The sequence below is a fragment of the Danio aesculapii genome, chromosome 8, assembly GCF_903798145.1.
Source record: "Danio aesculapii chromosome 8, fDanAes4.1, whole genome shotgun sequence".
Taxonomy (NCBI): domain Eukaryota; kingdom Metazoa; phylum Chordata; class Actinopteri; order Cypriniformes; family Danionidae; genus Danio; species Danio aesculapii.
The window spans coordinates 28,001,769-28,022,827 of record NC_079442.1 but is presented as its reverse complement, the minus strand read 5'-3'; the positions used below and the strand labels follow the sequence as shown (position 1 = coordinate 28,022,827).

Sequence of the window (21,059 nt, the reverse complement as noted above, 5' to 3'; positions counted from 1 at the left end):
GCTCACAAATTATTGCCAGTTTATTTGAATGTTTTTTTCCTTACAAGACGACATCTAAGATCAAGACAGAACATTGTCATTTACATCCAGACTATTCTACCGTGACATGGACACACATATTGTGAAATCTCTCCAGTGTGAAATATGATATGACGATATGAACGATTCTTGCTAAACCAGACACCAAGCTGGAAACTAAATGCACAGCATACAAGTGTTACTTCCTAAACATTGAAATAAATATACAACTTATCTAATTTGTCAATCATGCAAAAAAAAAAAAAAACAATGCCCTCCACCCTTAGTCGGTAGATCATCCAATAAAAAAATATACAACTTCAAATAAATATATCTTACAAGTGGTGAGAAAACAGCCACAGACATGAAGACAAGCGTTCTTGATGTTTGGTAATGCCATTAATAACCCAGCTATTAGAGTCCATACATATATTACTATTAAACACACACACACATATAGTACTTTTACAATTTCATAATCCATGTGGAACGTTAGAAATTGCACAGACCCAATGATCGAAGATTTTTTAGGCAACTTTGATTTCAGACATCAAAATAGTGGAACGTTTTTAAAGCTGAGGTAAAACCCTCTTTAAAGGTGCGTCGTGGTTTATTAGTTGATTTTTATTTTGAATTAAAGCCAGTATGTATTGACTGTATCCTCAAGGTTATCCACAGCTATATACTGAATATAATACTGAATATGCTGTCAAATTCCTGTGGCAAATGGAAATGTTCGATCCTAAATCAACGGCAGCTACAATCTAAGTACAACAGACGAACAGCTACATACTTAAATGTTGGAACAGTGAATCAATGCATGATGAATGAAGGAATACAAACAGTGTCCTACAAAATTCATTTGGACTTTTCTGTGAATGTTATTTCAGTATAAATATTAGAACAGAATTTTTTTCTGTGCAATTGTTAATTATTTATTCATTCATTCATTTTCTTTTCGACTTAGTCCCTTTATCAATCAGGGGTCGCCACAGCGGAATGAATCGCCAACTTATCCAGCACGTTTTACGCAGCGGATGCCCTTTCAGCCACAACCCAACACTGGGAAACACCCATACACTCTTGCATTCACACACACATACACTACGGACAATTTAGCTAACCCAATTAACCTATAGCGCATGTCTTTGGACTGTGGGGGAAACCGGAGCACCCGGAGGAAACCCACGCAAATGCAGGGAGAACTTGCAAAGTCCACGCAGAAATGCCAACTGACCCAGCTGGGGCTTGAACCAGTGACCTTCTTGCTGTGAGGCGATCGTGCTACCCACTGCACCACCGTGATGCTCTGCAATTGTTAATTAGTTAATTAAATTAAAATATTTGAATCATTTTAAGCACTGTAAAATTGTTATAAAACTTCATTCTAAATTAATTCAAAATAAAAAAAATGGATCAATTTTCATAAATCAATCGATTTTGTTAACTTTACTGCAACCATTTATTTTTAAGTGTCCAAAAGTTTTTAAACATTTCTAAATATTTAGAACCACTATTTATATTCATTATTGCAGTTAGTTTGAATATTTTTTTATTTAATAAAATTTATTTTTAAGTGTTTTTTTTTATTTGTATTGTAAAAATGTATTGATTTTGAACAATATAAAACTGTATTAGTTTCTATGGGTCCAAACAATTAATTATGAACATTGTCAGGGGCGGATTTAACCAATAAGCAAGGTAAGTGGCCACTTAGGGCCTCAGGAAATCTGAGGGCCCGCAAATAAATACCTAGAAGTATAAATGATACTATAAATAATATATAATAGGGCTGGGCGATTTGGCCTAAAATCAAAATCTCGATTAATTTAACTCGATTACGATTAATGAACGATTATTTTATCTGCTTATGTATTTTTTTTTGTGCCCTCATAGTTCACTGAAAGGTTTTGTACAGTAAATATGCTCACATATTACAAGTGAGAGATTTCTGAATGAAGGATGCATTACTTGACTTTAAAATAATTAATAAATAATAATAAACTGATGACTGAAATTAATTGACGTAAACACACACTACCTATTATCTATGATATTTTATTGAACATCAACGCTGAACAACTGAAATGAAAACACACATTGAATAAAACGGTTCTCCGCACCGCCCACCTTTGTCACCGGAACCAAACCGACCAATCACAAAACTTGCGCTACGCATTGTTGTGATGTGTAGTTAAATTTTTTGAGAGATGCGTGGGCATGCAAAGGCTGCGCCAGACTGTATGTGTACGCCTGGGAGAAGTATAATATCAGAATAATAAAATAAGTATAAAACATAATACAATAAGTATAAATCAGCCAAAACAGAGTGGGTCACGTGACTCCACACACAGTAGGGAAAGTACTTGAAAAAATTTATCTGAATGTCGATTTCGATTTCTTTTCGAAAAATCACCCATCCCTAATATATAACATTGTTTTCTATCATATTTTGTTATTTTGATATTATTACACCAGCACAGATGTGTCTGTGGGCTTCAATCAGTCCAGCAGTCCAATCAGTATTTAGTTTTACAAACAAAATGGTTAATTTTTTATGTTTAGTTGTGAATTGATCTTAAGAAAGCTTAAGTAATCATTTAAAAAGTTTTACAAGGTGCTTTACATGTTGTTATTATTATTTTGCATTAAGATAAAATGTAGAAAAGGAGATCAAATGATATAAGAAAAAATTGGAATTGCTTAGGGCCCCAAAATCACTAAATCTGCCCCCGAACCATGCCAATCATTTTAATTGTTCAGAATCATCCAATTATGCATTTTTATTCAATTGGCTGATTTTGATCAGTGTAAAAATGATCCATTCATAAGTTACTAAGTATTTCATTTTGCATATTGTAAATATCAAATCATTTTTAATGGTCAGAAAATGTCCAAATAGTTTGTGGGGCCAATGTCAAATATTCCATCAAGTTATTCTGTATTTTCATTTTAAGTGTCCTAAATGCATTTGTAATCAGTTTGAATGCTACAAAAAGGGTCCAAATGGTCCAAAAGTGTCCAAATACTCTTTGATGTCACTGCACATGAACTAACCTATGACAGTCCAGGAGAGTCTGATGAACAGGAGACTCACTCCTCACTCTCCGCTGGCCTTCAGAGCGTCAGTGTGTCTGCGGTTTGTGCGTTTGGGCAGCTCAGCATGAGGGTTTCCTCCAGCCGTCAGCTGCTCCCAGTAGGACTGGCAGTATTGCTGGATCAGACGCATTTCTGGCTCCAGCAGGAGTGCAGGTGTTGGAGGAACAGGCTGGTGCTGGTGGCCTTTGTGACTGCTCCTCAACACCTCCTCCTCGTCTTCGTCAGGGGTGGTGAGGGCCACAGCGATGTCCCGGTCTAGGATGCGCAAGGAGACACGAGCCAGCGTGTGCTTGAAGTTATTCTCTGTGGCCAGGCAGTGGTACTGACCTGCGTCTGCTTTAGTGAGAGCTTTCAGAAGAACCCCTTGAGGAGTCCTGAGCACCTCCCCGTCCCGATTCAGCTGCCAACACAACCAGCAGATGAGCATGTGATATAAATATACAGTTCTGTTCAAAAGTTTAGCTATTTAAAAGCTATTTGCATAGCAACCATTTACAATACCTTAGCAACCACCCGAACACCTTAGCAATAACCATATCTGTCAACCCTGTCATTTTTCCCGGTATTCTACCGTATTTTACAATTCTATACCAATATCATCCCATAAATGTATTTTCCCATATTTCTCCTGTATTTATAATCTTTCTAGGAAGGCTGGCAATAAACAGTAAAGAGCCGATCCTCCCTATACGCAACTCATACTCCTGAACCACCAGGGGCCGCCCCTTGCTTTTATATGTGAATATTTTGGTGCCATCTTGGCTTTACCACTGGCTAACCTGTGTTATTGCACCTACTGTGTGGACCTTGTCATCCCCTTGTCTGTCTACTTGTGCTTAATTCCGTCAATAAACACCTTTGCATTGTTCATTGCTGCAACTGGGTCTGCTTTCTTACAACCAACCGTGACACACACACAGTAACCACCCAAGTACCACAGCAACCACCCAGAACTATCAACCGCATAGCAAAAACTCACAGTACATAAGTAACTGTTCAGTAACAAACCAAAACACCATTGCAAGCACCCAAGGGTCAGTTCTTTGTACGTGGATTACTCAGTTACCTGGATTTGGTTATGGATGACTTGACACAATCAAGGATCGTTTCGTTCTTCAAAACACATCTGAAAGTTGTCATAGCCATTGTTCTGGTAGCTTAAACCTGCTCAGGAGCAGCAGCTTATTTCATATAAACAGGATTAGATCAGGTCTTTTCAAGCAAAGGTAATACTGAAAGTAGCTTATTTACCGAATGCTGCTATTTTCTTACAGTAGTAGTTATATACACTTGGAAAAATAGTAAATAGTTTAAAAATATATATAAATATTAACAAAACATATGTAATCTGCACTCTGAAATAAAAGTACGAGGACTGTCACCGGGTGGTTCTCCTTAAGGGGATTAAAGAGAACATTTATTATATGTATAGACTTTTTGGACACAAACACGTACTAGTTTAACCTACCAGCTTTAGAACAATTTGTGTAATAAACTTGCACAATATTCAACAGTTTTTTTAAGGTATAATAAATTATGCAGTCATGCGCATGTTTTGACAGCTAATATGACGGTGATTTGATGCTTCGCAAAAGGTCAGTTTTTACCAATATCAAAATGGTTTCAGTTCTAGCCAGTTATTTCTTACGCCTATTAAGTAACGTGAATAGGCCTAGGTTACTATAATAAAGAACATCTTCTCTAAAAGTAAACTAAATAAATTGCTAAATACTCTTGACACATGAAAGTGTAACACCTGCAGCCCACAACAAAGGTGGAAATTTTGCTCACATGGATAATTGAATATTAATCAGATGATGTCATTACGCTGGTGTGACGTCAGCCAATCGTTGCATTGCTGATCATGATTTCGTGGATCAATAGCTCAGTCCTTCACAACACACAGCGATTCAGATCAGTTCATCCAGACATTTTAATCTGATTCGCATTCTTGTTTGAAGAACCAAATTAGCCAGAGATCAATTATCAAGTTTAAAAGATCCAGGATCTGTCAAATCATCTTAGATCATTTACAGGTATGAAGAAAGGACCCCTGAACACACTTTCAACCACATACAGTAGCAACACCCTACTAATGACATAACACAACTAACAACCGCCTCATCTAGTGAGAAAATAGAAATCTATAGTAAAAGTGTTTAACTCTCACCTTTAATCAATCTAACTCCTTACTAAGAACAAAAGATAAACAAAAATCTAAATCTTCTTCAATCCAAACTTTTGAGCAACACTCTGTATTTTAAAGGGATAGTTCACCCAAAATTTTACATTTCCTCACACTACAGTAGTTTTACTCCTTTATGAATGTCTTGAACAAGATATTTTATTCTACACACTACAGGAGTTAATGGCTGCTTTCCCCTGAATTCATCAGTATATCAATTGCATTCAACAAGAGATAGAAAATCAGGTTTAACACAAGTGAAGGATGTGTAGTATATGTGACAGTATGTTCATTTTGGTGTGAACTATCCCTTCAGCTGATAAAATGAAAATGTTCTTATATATTATTGAATTTGTCTGGTTGGTGATTTGACATTAGCATGTACTGTATATCATACCACTTTCCGTCGTCCCTCTTTCTGGTAGAGCCATTTGATGGTGGCCTGAGGAGATCTTGGCACACACTCCAGAAACGTGCTGCTGCCCTCCACACCAAACTGAACCTTCTCCTTCAGTCTCCTCTCCACTATCACACACAGCATAGGTTACAGTCATGCACACACCCACACATCACACTATTCACAGACAAACTCTGTGTTTTTGCTACCTTTGGCATTGTAGCCTCGGCATTGACGCAAAGGGTCGCCGTGTTTCACATCCTGCCTTCTGCTTCGCCTGAAAGAAGCAATGCAGCAACAAGCATATTAAAAAACTCCATGGCATTTAACTCAGTGGTTCCCAAAGTTGGGGTCACAAGACATTGCTAGAGAGGGGGTGGGGGGGGGGGGGGGGGGGGGGGGGGGGGGGGGGGGGGGGGTTGGTGAATTCCAAAAATATTATAAACAGTTGAAGTCAGAATTATTAGCCCCCCTTTGATTTTTTCTTCTTTTTTAAATATTTCCCAAATGATGTTTAACAGAGCAAGGACATTTTTACAGTATGTCTGATAATATTTTTTCTTCTGGAGAAAGACTTATTTGTTTTATTTTGGCTAGAATAATTTGGGGTCAAAATTATTAAGCCCCTTTAAACGACATTTTTATTTACAATAACTTGCCTAATTACTCTAACCTGCCTAGTTAACCTGATTAAGCCTTTAAATGTCACTTTAAGCTGTATAGAAGTGTCTTAAAAAATACCTAGTAAAATATTATTTACTGTCATCATGGCAAAAAGAAAATAACTCAGTTATTAGAAATGAGTTATTAAAACTATTGTTTAGAAATGTGTTAAAATATCTCTCCATTAAACAGAAATTGGGGAAAAAATAAACAGGAGGGCTAATAATTCTGACTTCAACTGTATGTTATTAAACTACTAGAATTACCATATTTATCCATAACCTACAGATGATAAAAAATACTATTTAATACAGGGATGCCCAAACTTTTTCTTAAGAAGGGCCAAAAACCAAACTTGACAAAGGCTAGTGGGGCCAAGGTAAATATAGTTGCCATTGATAATTTCCTTATTTATTTAATAATATTTTAAAATAACTAGAAACATTGCTTTACATTAACTAATAAAGTATTTTTTACATTACATTTTATAATGAAATTTATAACTTCTTTATAAGTTGAGGTCTTCTTCATAGTCCTCTATCCATCGAGTGACAGTATTTACATTTGAAAAACTCAGATTAATTCACAACATTTAATTTCAGTTTACTTTTTTGTAGCTCAGCAATAAAACAAACAAACAAAAAAAGGTTATGTCAAATTACAAATGACGATCTCTGTTATAGGCATTCTCCCCAACTCTCTCCATCATTCTCACTCTCTTCTCAGATGGGATGGTGGGCCAAATCAAAGGTTACAATGGGGCAACTTTGGCCCGCGGGCCCCACTTTGGGCATCTCTGATTTAATAGTTACATAAAATAACAACATCCAAATAAAAAGCCATCAGCCTTTCAATTCTTTTTCCATTGGATTGTGACCTCTGAGGTTATTATGATAAATGAATGATACAGCAATAGTGTTAGTTGCAGTAGATTGATTTTATGGCACAATGTTAAACTTTGAAACCTATACAGCACTCAAGTACATTAAGAGAGGACCTCCAAGTGGCAGACTCCAAAATAAACTAAGAATAGTCTTGTGCTGTAAACATTGTGCTCACAATTCTCATTAAGTGAGGTTAATAATAAATTAAACAAATTAATAATGACTATAAAAACTGTTGCAATTTTTTGTGTTGTCAGTAAGCTCATATATATAGTTCCTATTGATGTGTGTGTGCACTGTGGTGTGCAATGTTTGTATGTTTATAACCACCTCCAAGGATAGTGGGGGTCACGAGTGACTGGAATTATTATTTTGGGGGTTGCAAGATAAAAAATTTGGGAACCCCTGAACCGACTTGTGAGAAATGGGACTCAAATAAAATATTAAAATTTAATAAAAAGTGATAGGTGGAGATGGGAGATTAGTTCCTTTTTCGAGTCTTCTATCAGGTTTGAGTCATTCATTCATCACGAGAAAGACAGAAGCCAATCACATGCAGTCAGAGCCGGAAAAAGATTTGATCCGTTCATCTCTCGAGTCCTTGGTTTGAGTCGTTCGTTCATCACGTCAAAGACAGAAGCCAATCACATGGAGTCAGAGCTGTAAAAAGATTTGATTCGTTCATCTCTCGAGTCCTCGGTTTGAGTCATTTGTTCATCACGTGAAAGACAGAAGCCAATCACATGCATTTAGAGCTGGAAAAAGATTTGATCCATTTATCTCTCGAGTCCTCGGTTTGAGTCGTTTGTTCATCACGTGAAAGACAAAAGCCAATCACATGTAATCAAAGCCGGAAAAAGATTTGATCCCTTCATCTCTTGAGTCCTCGGCTTGAGTCATGTGTTCATCACTTGAAAGACAGAAGCCAACCACATGCAGTCAAAGCCGGAAAAAGATTTGATCCGTTCATCTCTTAAGTTCTTGGCTTGAGTCATGTGTTCATCACTTGAAAGACAGAAGCCAATCACATGCATTTAGAACCGAAAAAACGATTTGATCCGTTTATCTCTCGAGTCCTCGGTTTGAGTCGTTTGTTCATCACGTTAAAGACAAAAGCCAATCATATGCATTTAGAGCCGGAAAAAGATTTCATCCATTCATCTCTCTAGTCCTCTCGATGACATAATCATAGTAAAAAAAAACAGGTAAACAATAAATGATTATTTTCTCTTTCTTATAGCATTCTAGTTATGACTTGTTTGTAATGTGTTCAATGTTTGGGCTAGTTGTAGATGAGTTTGGAAGCAATTTTAATAATATTTTAGCAAATTGAACGAAATGACTTGAAAAAAGATTCGTTCATCTCAATGAACAAGGTTCAAAGGTCAGAGTCAGTAAAATGATCCGAACTTCCCATCACTAGTAATAATCTGCTCATCTCATATCAGCTATGAGGAAAAGGTTAAGTAAGGGCAATTTAAAAAAAATTCAGGCAGTCTGACCTTTTGGTGGCTTGTGTGAAGGCTGAGCAGTTGTCTCCATCCCAGGCGCAGTATGGGTCTCTGGCCAAACAACAGTCTGAACAAGCCTTTCCATACACACCGCATCGGTGCAAAGACATCTGGGTAAGACCCACCTCTGAAGATGCATACAGCTGTTGCTAAAAGGGGGAAAAGAAAAAAGTTATATGTAAATGTCCTTTGCAGTAATACGTTTTTAAAAATGACAGCGTTTTTTTGTCCTTCTTACCCTTTTGGCTGATATGTGCATTGTTTTGACAGGAGCAGGTGTCTGTAAAGAACAGACTAGCCTACATCAATATACATTACACACCAAATGAAAATTACAAAATTGACTTTAAAGAGATAGTTAGTTCAACCAAAAACGAAACTTTCATGTTCATTTACTCACCCACAGGTCATCCAGGATGTAGGTGACTTTTTTCTTCCGTAAAAGATTAAAGATTTTTAGCTGAATCTGTGGTTTTTGGTGATTTATATAATGGCAGCGAATGGTGATAGTTTTTAGATTAAAAATAAACACATACAAATGAGTCCAAATCAATAGCCATGGCTCCTGATGACACACTGAGGTCTTGTAAAGCAAAACAATCAGCCCATGTAAGAAATTGAACATTATTTACAATATTATAATCTTTAATCCACAGAGTGGTCAAAACCTTCTTGGTGAATGTGCAACTGTAGTCCTATTATAAAGCTCATAATGTTGTAAGAATGTTCAATTACTGGTACAAACTGGTACTGGTACGTTTTGCTTCACGAGACTTCAGTGTGTCTTCAGGAGCCATGGATATTGATTTGGATGCTCTACTGAAGAAAAAAAAAGTCACCCACATCTTGGATGATCTGTGGGTGAGTAAATTAAAAGGAAATTTTCATTTTTTTGTGTGATCTATCCCTTTTAATACTGAGGGTAAAACATTAACATATTCAAAATGTTTCAGTAATATAATTTACCCTGAAAACTTCTACTTCCTCCAAAGTGAGCTCTTCCATTGTTGTGGGATCCTTAGGTAGAACTATTACTTTCTGAACTGTGCCACGATCTGTAGGATGACAGAAAAGACAAACAGTTGAAATCTACACTGCATTTGTCCAGACGCCAGATGTTCAAGTGCACTTGAATGTCACAAACTGCAAGAACATTTCACTTGGACAATGACAAGGAAAAGAAAATGACTTTGTGGAATGAAAGTCATACATAAGTGATAAAACAATCAGTTGTTTTCACTTGAAGATCTAGTTTTGACATTCTGCTGGGTTCAGACTACACAGTCTTTGGTCTGTTATTATAGTCACCGAGTCACATTGTGTGATGTTGCACCGTGGACAAAAAAAGCCTTACTACACATTGCTTCCCAGCCAACTTGTTATCTTTAGCTTAAACGTGCACCACGTAATAAAGAAAGTGGAACTAGTGCCTGACTTGCGGAAATAAGCATGTAAACAAATAATGACTACAGAAGCAGACATTTCTGTACTGGCTGTCTTGTCATCAGAAAAGCCCAAAAATAAAAGGCATTGCATAATTCCACCATTACATCATCTCTTTTTCATTTGGTCACTTCTGAAAGATGAATATAGAAGAGTTTCTGTGCTTCTACTTGTCAACATCATGTATGCTAGAATAAAAAACACTCAAACATGCTAATCTTTCTGTCAGCACACATTATGATGAATCCAATTATGACACACTACATGAAATAAAATGACTGATTCTTGCATCTTGACACTAATTATTTGTCAATTGTCTACTATAGAAAATTTACAGCAAGCCTACACCACTCAGAACTGAACAGATACTTTAGAAATTAAAGTCTCACCTGTTCCCAGGAAAAGAACCTCATATCGTCCATCCACAGCATCCACCTGGTCCACCGCTATAGTAGTAAAGCGGTAGTCCACACCGGATCTGACCACCAGAGGGCGCTTGTGAATGGGATACACAGGGTGGAACATGAGAGGATGAGCACGGATGAAGTTCACCGCTTCATCTGAGAATTCTTTAGTGGACTGAAGACCTGGGGTGAATGTGCCTCCTGGACACTAATGTGAAAAACAGAGTCGTCATTGGTCAGATAAATGTACATGCTGTCTGGGTTTTAGAACTTACTGGAATATATTTACAGTATATATCATTGACAAAGACAAGCATAATAATTTTAATATTTCTAATAACTAAATTCTTTTGTATTTGCCGTGATAGAAAGTAATATTTTACTAGTTATATTGCAAGATATTAGTATTCAGCTTAAAGCACAATATAAAAAGTTTGTAATTATGTTAATTAGGTTAACTAGACAAGTTTGATTAATTAGGCAAGGCTTTTAACAACAGGGGTTTCGTCTGTAGTTAATAAAAAAACATCTATATATTTTTAAGGGGGCTAATAATATTGATCTATGCAATTGTTAAATTTTCACATGTTCAATTGTATTTTTTATTCCAGCCAAACTAAAAGAAACAAGACTTTCACCAGAAGGAAAATATATAAATAATGGGAAATAAAATATAGGAAATACTTTGAGAAATTTAAATATAATATATAAAAAATATTTAAATATAATATAAAGATAAAAAAATTAATAAAAATAAATAAATAAATAAATAAATATATATATATATATATATATATATATATATATATATATATATATATATATATATATATATATATATATATATATATATATATATATATATAAATAAATAATTTTAAAAAGTATTAAAATTTACAAGTTACATAAAATTATACATAAAATAATATATAAAATGTATGTATGTAAAATTACAGTTAATATAGCCGAACACGTATCTACATATATATAATTGAAAGTTGTAACTAATCAATACTGGATATTAATATATACAAATTAATATTGAAATATATATACAGTTAAAACCAGAAGTTTACATACACTCTAAAAAAAGGAACATAACCTTTTTTTTTTTAAATGTCTGATGGTAAATCATACTAAATGTTTACTATTTTAGGTCCATTAGGATTACCTAAATCATTTACATTTGCTAAATGCCAGAATAATGACAGAATTTTTTTTTGAGAATTGTTTTATTATTTTCTAGACAGTCAAAAGTTTACATACATTTCCTTGGTATTTTTTTAGCTTTTTAGGATGTAAACTTTTAGGATGTAAACTTGACTTTCAAGAAAAGTTATAACAATTTCTCAAAAAATATCTCTCTCATTATTCTGCTATTAAGCACAACAGAAACAAATTTGATAATAATAACTTACCTAAAAGAGAAAAAGTTTAGTCACATTAACATCTGACTTTTTTTAAAATGGTTATGTGCCTTTTTATACAGTGTATGTAAACTTCTGGGTTCAACTGTATGACATATTTGCTTAATATTTGTGAAATCCAATCATGAACATGTACATTTACATTTACATTTAGTCATTTAGCAGACGCTTTTATCCAAAGCGACTTACAAATGAGGACAAGGAAGCAATTCACACAACTATAAGAGCAGCAGTGAACAAGTGCTATAGACAAGTTTCAGGTGTGTAAAGTCTAAGAAGCAAAACATTAGTAAAAATTTTTTTTTTTTTTTTTTTTTTGAGAGAGAGAGAGAGAGAGAGAGAGGGCACAGTTAGTGGTATAGCCAGAGAGGCAGTTGCAGATTAGGAAGGAAAGTGGAGACTAAACAGTTGCGTTTTTAGTCGTTTCTTGAAGACAGCAAGTGACTCGGCTGTTCTGATGTAGTTAGGGAGTTCATTCCACCAACTGGGCAGATTGAATGTGAGAGTTCGGGAAAGTGATTTCTTCCCTCTTTGGGATGGAACAACGAGGCGACGTTCATTCACAGAACGCAAGTTTCTGGAGGGCACATATATCTGCAGAAGTGAGAGCAGATATGAAGGAGCCAAGCTAGAGGTCACTTTGTAAGCAAACATCAGAGCTTTGAATTTGATGCGGGCAGCAACTGGCAGCCAGTGCAAACGGGTGAGTAGCGGAGTGACATGTGCTCTTTTGGGTTCATCAAAGACCACTCGTGCTGCTGCGTTCTGAAGCAGCTGAAGAGGTTTCATGTATGTTAAATATGTGATTTGCATATAACCCATTTATCAGATGTCTATTTGGAAAGCACAAAAGCATATTTAGTAACAATAACAATCTCACCGTTCCAGGACGAGGATAGGGAATCTTTCCAGTGTATGTAGTCCACTGGTAGTTGTGTCCGTGTTTATGGGCAAAAGGGCCATTGAAGACATTCCGGATGTCAGCCATTGAGTAGACACACACGGCTGAGCCTTTAAACACAGAGCTGAGACAAAAACAAGAAAACATCACTGATCCAGAAACAATAATCAACAGGGATGTACTGTACCTATATTCACGCAGAATTGTTTCAACATGTAGCTGTTGGTTTTATACGCATATGTACTGACCAAATGCATTGGCTTTAACCAATGCATGTGCACAATGTACTTTGAAATATCATCTTAACTAATCAATATTAAATACTTCAGTCTTTAATCTAAGAGTTCACTGGATATTATATAACAAACCTCTAGTCCAATAATCACCAGTACCTTCTGTGTCTTATTACATTTGACAAGAAGTAAAGTTTAGCTTAGTTGTTCAGCAAATTGAAAATACAAAAGCTGTTCTGACACCCTTTGATTGAGTGCAAGATAACACGATCAAGAGCATTTCTCGAAATATTTACATCACAGTAGCCTTTTTATGCATTATTTGTTCCTCAAACTGTTAATAATGTTAATTATTTACTTTGAGAGTATATTCAAATAAATGTTATAATGTTTATTACAATATGACAACAAACATTTATTACACACTTTATTAATAATGTAAAAGTTGCCTTATTTGTAATGTACATGCTTAAATAAAAATGTATTGTATGGTTTGTTGTTAATTGTAACTGAAATTGTTTAGGTAGCAGGGCTCCTACAGTTTACAATTTTTTAAAGATACAACTACAAATTGTTCAGTAAACCACTGCTTAAAAAAGAAGGAAATTTAAGTTTAGATTTACACTATGCAATACTGAAAACATACCTTTAAATCTGAGGTATGTAACAAACCTTTATTTTAGAGTCCCATTACATCTAAATCCCAAACAGAAGTTACAGAAGAATATGAAGAACCACAAATGACTAAAATTTCACATCGTGTTGATTTTAAAAAAAAATGTATAAAGGAAAGTGTACCCAGAAGTTGAGAAGACGCCATATACAATAGGGTTTCGTTCATCCTGGCTGGGCTGGATAAACACATCCCCTAGAACAGAGGAGAAAAGCAATTCAGAATTGTGTCTGAACTGCAATACTAAAAATACCCTTGTTTTTTTTTACTTCCCTCTTACAATTTTCTCTCTTCTCTGATGATATATTTACTGACACAGTCGCAAACCAAAACCATTTTACAATGCAATAAATTCCCGAAGGGTAAATATATGGTTCTGCTCTAAACATTTTTACTGGCCTCAAGTATATGTTATAGAAAACAAAAAATGCATTTACTTTAAAGGTATAGTTCATCTAAAAAATGAAATTTCTGTCATCATTTGCTCATCCTTCACTTTTTTCTAAACCGGTTTGGCTTAAACACAAAAGAAGATATTTTGAAGAAAGCTGGAAACCTGTAACCAGTAACCATGGCTGCGTCCGAAACCGCATACTTCCATACTATACAGTACGCTAAAAATCAGAATGCGAGCCGAGTAGTATGTCCGAATTCATAGAATTCAAAAATCAGTATGCGAGAAGTATGTGAGATGACTTACTACTTCCGGCGAGATTCTGAAGTGCACGTCCCATGCATGCTGTGCTATCCCATGATGCCTTGCGAGCGAATTCATGAATGGGAGTGAAGTGACGCAACTGACGCAGGTAGGTCATGTGACCGTGACAAAATGGCGGATGTAGTACGTCCGAATTCCATTCATACTTTTCACATTCATACTGTATAGAACGTACTTTTCTAACTACCGAGTAGTACGTTTAAATTCAAATGCAGTACCTACTGAGTAGTAGGCGGTTTCGGATGCAGCCCAGGACTTCCATAGTATTTTCTTTTCTTACTATGGAAGTCAATGGTTACACTTTTCAGCTTTCTTCAAAATGTCTCTATTAGTGTTCAGCAGAAGAAAGAAACTCCAAAGGTTTGGAACCTCTTGGGGGTGAGTAAACAATGAGTAAATTATCATTTTTGAGTGAACTATCCCTTCAACATTCTCTAAACAACGAACAGTTTATGTAGTGTTGAATAGCAGTTGTGCCATCTAGTGGTGTTAATTTGTCATACTCTAAAGAATTCAGGGTTATTTCAGGCAAAATTTGGGCAAAATATGAATAATAACTGTTGTGTTAAAGTTTGGTAAAAAAGTTTCATTTAAAAATGTAACCCAGAGGTTGGCATTTTCTATGTTTTTCCTAAATATTATACCTATAATAATTTAGAGTATGACATAACACCACTAGATGGCACAATAATTTCACGACTGCTATGCAACGCTACATAAATTGAGAAGGAAAACAACCCTCACTCAGTTCATCAAAGAAGGTTTCCACCCCGTCATCTCCCATCACCGAGCACACCAGCCTGGCCTTCAGAAAAGTTGTCCACTTGTTCACAAGAGACTTCTGTCCGCCCTCATCATTCTGCCATAAAATACAAACAACAGTTTATTGACTGACTGAGCTGTGAACTGTTTCCTGTGCACCTGTGGTTTCTGGTTACATGAAGCCGGATGTTGCTCACCAGACACACTCGACCCACTCTGGCCAACACACTCGGGCTCGCTCCACCACCCGAATCCAGACTCTTTTCACGGAAGAAAAAATAAAGCTTGTCATCGTTCTTCTCCGAGCTGTCAGAGATCTGTTTCATTTGAACAAATACAGGTTCTAGGAAATAAACAAGAGTGTGCGTTCAAATGTTTGATGAAAATTAAAACGGCTGAACAAATATTTATTGTCAGTCTCATTAAAATTACATCTGGCAATCCAAATATGAACAACTGAGTTGTTTACCATTCAGCCATTTGGAGTCATACTGCTCTGATCTCACAGCGGGACGGCTTCCCATGGTCCTGAAGATGCCTGGATCAGTGCTCATAAAGTCCACCGCCACCCCAGCATACAGGTTTCCATCTGCAGGAAGATATGAATGAGTTCAAGAGCACAAACAGGTCAAAGCTAGATGAACTGCAGCAGACACATTAGATTAGGATACTGGCCCTTTAAAAAGCTTACTTAGTTACTGGTGATTCTTCATGCTTTTTTCAATACCAGACAGATCATTTTCAGTGACAATCAGCATTATGCTTTAAATATCTTCACTGTAAGGTTGAAATTAAGCATTACATTTTTTATTTATTGTTTTCAATTGTTTGATTATTTGCATTTGCACTGGCTAGATTCAATTTCAACAGGTCAATTTTGCATCAACACAATTAAAATGGAAAAATTCAAAAGCTTTTATCAGACTTATAAAAGTTATGACATAAATAATGTTAAAGAGACAATTTACGTGTCTTGACTAATAATATAATTTTGTTAGGATTGTTTTGTGGTGTTATTATTACGTTATGATTCAGTTAAATGTTGTTATTTTATGTTATGCTATGTTATGTTACGATTATGATTTGCATATTATGACAACTCGTTTAAGTGTTTAAATGTTATGTTATGTTATGTTATGTTATATGTTCATTCATTCATTTTCTTTTTGGCTTAATCCCTTTATTAATCTGGGGTCGCCACAGCGGAATGAATCGCAAATTTATCCAGAATATGTTTTACGCAGCGGATGCCCTTCCAGCTGCAACCCATCACTGGGAAACATCCATACACACTCATTCACACACATACACTACGGACAGTTTTAGCTTACCCAATTCACCTATACCACGTCTTTGTACTGGTGGGGGAAACCAGAGTACCTGGTGGAAATCCAGGTTAACACGGGGAGAACATGCAAACTCCATACAAAAATGCCAACTGACTCAGCCGAGGCTCAAACCAGCGACCTTCTTGCTGCGAGGCAATCGCGCTATCCATTGCGCCACCGTGATTTTATGTTATGTTACGTTATGTTACGTACCCTTTCAACCGTTCACTCTTATAAATTATGATCAGAGGCCTGAGAGAAACACGTTTTATAGCAATGTTTCATGACTAAATTAAATTCTGTAATAAATTCTGCAATTAAATTAAAACTCTTTGATGAATAGAAAGTTTAAAAATGTTCGCAACATAATAAATGTCTTTAATGACACATTTGTTTTGTCCATTCATTTTTGCTGATTAAAAGTATTGATTTCATTACATACTGATCCTGACAACAAACTTCTGAACAATAGTGCTTTACTTCTCACTGTAATGCTGGGTTCCCCAAAATCAATTTGTATAGGGACAACATGAAGGAATTAAAGTTAACTTACTAGTTTTTACAAATTTAAGTGGATTGACAAAAAACTATTACGTTGTCCCTCCAAAAAACTGAACAATTGTGTTGTTTCAGCTCATTTTAAATAAGTAGTTGGAATAAACAGTACACATCACTTTTTGAGTGCACCGTACAAATGCTGAGTTCCACACAATTGCTTTATGTTGTCCCAACACAAATCGATTAAGTTTAATTGTGATATGTGTTACAATTGTGTTAACTTATGATTCTGTTATGTTTTGTATTATTTGAAATGAAATTGGTGTTAGGAAACAGCTACTATAGTAAGATTGACTACTTCTGTGATAAGCAAAAAATGAATAACATAAAATATAAAACTAACATAAGCCTCCTCAATAATTGTTTCTTACTAATCAGGGATGCAACGTTCTCCTGGTTTGGATCGTAAGAGCATTTTCCCTTTCCAGAGTCCACATAACCAGGAACCAGTCTGAAGAGATAGTCCTGTGGACACCAGAACATAGACAGCATTCAGATGGGTTACTGCAAGCTATATGTATATTAGAATACAAAGTATATTCATTTATTTGTGTGTGTCTAGTAGTTATAACACTGTAGGGACCTGAGACACCTGAGGAAGGCACAACAACACCTCTTCTTCCTCAGGCATCTCAGGAGGTTTGGAATGAGCCCCCAAATCCTCCGCTCGTTCTACACCTGCACTGTGGAGAGCATCCTGACTGGCTGTATCACCACCTGGTATAGAAACAGCACCAGCAGCAATCGCAAAGGCCTACATAGGATCGTGAAAACTGCTGGATGCGTAGTAGGAGGTAAGCTTCCCTCCCTCCAGGACATCTACACCAGGCGGTGCATGAGGAAAGCCAAGAGAATCATCAGCAACTCCAGCCATGCTAACCATAGACTTTTCTCTCTGCTACCCTCAGGCAGACGGTTCCGCAGCATCCAGTCACGCACCAGCCGACGGAAAGTTACTGCACACCATCAATATGTAGCATGCACTACACTTTAACCAATTCATACTTAAAACAATACTGCCTACAACTACGTGTACACCTATTCCTTGTACATATCGCTGTCAACATTGTCAATTTTACATTGTCCTGGTTTTTTTTTGGGAGTATGTTGTTGCATGTTGTAGTATTTTGCACTGTCTGTATTTTGCACTGTCTGGAGCCAGCACCTAAGCTTTTCACTCATCATAGCACGCATGCTGCTGATGATGTGACAATAAAAGTGATTTGATTTGATTTGAAATATCACCACATATATGGTGGTTATACTAGTAATTTTAGACCTTCTGGGGACATTTTGTGGTCCCCATGAGGAAAACGGCCCATAAATCAGAGTCAGAACATCAGATCACAATCAGCGCAGTTGAAAAATCAATATGTCAGTGGGAACTGGGAAGTACCCATAAAACATGAAACCCCAACAAATTAGTGTGTGTGTGTACCTCAGCTCTCCAGCCTCTGTTAATGAAGGTGCAGATGGGTTTATAAGCTCCAGTGCCGCAGGTGTACAAATGAGTCCTGTTCCACGGCTCAATCAGGCGCACAAAGTTAGCACACTCTCCCTGAAAACACACACACACACACACGCACACAAACAAACAATCCACTGTTGAACTGAGACTGTTCAGATCAAGAGTCTGGCATTCTTTACTGATTCAGTAAGTACTAATTACAGTAAGCAACTGATGTAAACTCACATGCCTGCCTTTCCCAGTCAGCTGACACTCTCCTTTTCTCTGAGCCGGAGCCGGCCAGTGGATCTACAGACAGAAAACACCCACGGCATCATGAGAGCAATTCACTATCTGACACTTCAGTTGTTCTGGAGTGAATGCTTGGGTGGAAATTGCATGATTTAGTCAGGTGAATTGAATATACACTGTAAAAAGTGATAAGTTTCTTTGCTTAAAAAAAACTGAGTAAACCCATTGCTTTTAAAGTGACTAGTTGACTTTACTTAAAAAAGTGAGTAAACCAATTGCTTTAAAATTATTGAGTAAATGAATTATGCGCATAATTATAAGAATTAAGTGAACTTCATTGTTCTAAGTTGCAATGGATTTACTCACTTTTTTAAGTAAATTTAACTTTTTGCTTTTAAAGGGCACCTAGGTTACAACTTTTTCCAGATTTAATATAAGTATTTGGTGTCTCCAGAATTTGTCTGTAAAGTTTCAGCTCAAAACACCCATTAGATTCTTTACTATACCTTTTATAAGTTTCTATTTTATACCTCTGAGCAACAGGTAGCGTTTTTTTTGTACTGCGCCTTTAAGGTTAGTCCTTCACGCCCACCGTTCCTACGTGCCTGTCAGCATGGCTTAATCTCCTCCCTCGGCTGCTTTAGACAACCGACAGACATGATGGAAGAAGATCTCACGTTATGTTTGTGAGAAATACTACAGTAAGTACTTTACCAATGAGTATTTGATGCATTTGTTGTGGAGTTGCAACGATGAGTCACACAATGTCGTTTCAAAGTTCACGCACACACACAGATACACACACACACACAGTGCGGACTTTGCTTTGCACTCTTTTTGCACGCAAATGTGACAGGAGACAGGTTAATCTCCACTGCTGTATGGATATCTGTTATGTTAATGTAAAAAACAAACCTGATTTAACATCCACAAACCAGGATTGAAGCGTCTTCTTTTATAGTTATTCTGACACACGGCTGTGCTGATGAAGTAAAGCTAAAGTAAATCGCTGTACTTCATTACACACATGCACTGTTTTAAAACATTTTCAACTTGTAAAACTCACTCTTGATCACGTTTGATGATGATTGATGATCCTAGCAAACTGAACAGATCTTTGATTCCCGGTTGCTTTGCGCACGTCCTGTCTTGTTGATATGATTATTCGCGTTACTACGGAGACATGTTACTACGCAGCTGTCAATCAATTCGGTGGGTGGAGTAACCGCACTCCTACGTCAAGTTGCGGTCAGTTTGAAAACTGCTCCAATTAGTCCACTGTTTTTATGTTGTTAAATTGAAAAAAAGGACTGGGTGTGTTTCTATCACCCCAATATGACGGTCTAGACACTATACCTACACATATCTCTGATTTTTCACCATAGGTGCCATTTAAGGCAACAGGTTTACTGAATAGTAACTAGTCAGTAAAGTAACTAATCCATTTTACAGCGTGGTAAATTGGCTGTAGTGTATTGGTGTCTCCCATCACTGGGGGTACACGAGTCAGTGCTCTCTAAGAGCCTAGTTGTGACAGGAAGGGCATCCACCGGTAAAACATAAGCCAGAATAATTGCAGGTTAAGCCAAAGGAAAGTGAGTGAGTGAGTGAGTGAGTGAGTGAGTGAGTGAGTGAGTGAGTGAGTGAGTGAGTGAGTGAGTGAGTGAGTGAGTGAATATTCTCTTACAATGAGAGGCTCTTTGTTGATGTTCTGCATGTCCAGTGAGACGAGATATTCACGGCTGCCCAGGTACAACCGGCCTTGGTCTGGATCAACATGCAGGATCCGGTAGTCACTGGTGTTGAAGGAGAAACTGAACGGCCTCGCTGTCCGAGTGTCCATGAGCTCTGATGACAGACAAAATAGAAAATTATCATGACACACACACACACAAATTCCGGCCTTTTCTTTTGTTATTGTTTCTAAAAACATAGCTTTTGTATTTTATATTTAAAATTAATGTAATTAGTAGTTGACAGAGTTTAAAAAGAAAGAAAGAAAATGTTAATAACTGTTCCTAACCTTAATTAATTTCATTTTTTTATCACATGGTTCATTAGTTATTTTAGTTAATATAAGAAGTAATTAAAGTTGGTATAATTTAGAAGCTAGAATTCAGAAGTTAACAAGTAAACATATAAATATAAAAAAATTA

General features: G+C 36.4%; 1 protein-coding gene across 2 annotated transcripts in view; it reads right to left on the bottom strand.

Moving 5' to 3' along the window:
* Positions 1-2: 2 nt before the first annotated feature.
* Positions 3-21,059, bottom strand: part of sema3ga (sema domain, immunoglobulin domain (Ig), short basic domain, secreted, (semaphorin) 3Ga) — a 47,641-nt gene continuing 26,584 nt past the window's right edge. The window contains exons 3-19 of one of the 2 annotated variants that reach the window (XR_008838212.1): positions 20,591-20,751; positions 18,898-18,960; positions 18,643-18,762; positions 17,576-17,669; positions 15,788-15,907; positions 15,516-15,661; positions 15,301-15,415; positions 13,964-14,033; positions 12,912-13,056; positions 10,590-10,812; positions 9,724-9,812; positions 8,996-9,037; positions 8,749-8,906; positions 5,909-5,976; positions 5,700-5,827; positions 1,072-3,517; positions 3-1,029 (exon numbers count right to left, since the gene is read on the bottom strand). Coding sequence is in view for 1 of the 2 variants with exons in the window: in XM_056463572.1 (XP_056319547.1) it covers positions 3,119-3,517; positions 5,700-5,827; positions 5,909-5,976; positions 8,749-8,906; positions 8,996-9,037; positions 9,724-9,812; positions 10,590-10,812; positions 12,912-13,056; positions 13,964-14,033; positions 15,301-15,415; positions 15,516-15,661; positions 15,788-15,907; positions 17,576-17,669; positions 18,643-18,762; positions 18,898-18,960; positions 20,591-20,751 (2,141 nt within the window). In the remaining variant the exon portion in view is untranslated. Of the gene's footprint in view, positions 3,518-5,699; positions 5,828-5,908; positions 5,977-8,748; positions 8,907-8,995; positions 9,038-9,723; positions 9,813-10,589; positions 10,813-12,911; positions 13,057-13,963; positions 14,034-15,300; positions 15,416-15,515; positions 15,662-15,787; positions 15,908-17,575; positions 17,670-18,642; positions 18,763-18,897; positions 18,961-20,590; positions 20,752-21,059 lie in introns of both variants that reach the window. The other variant, XM_056463572.1, reaches the window with a different exon arrangement.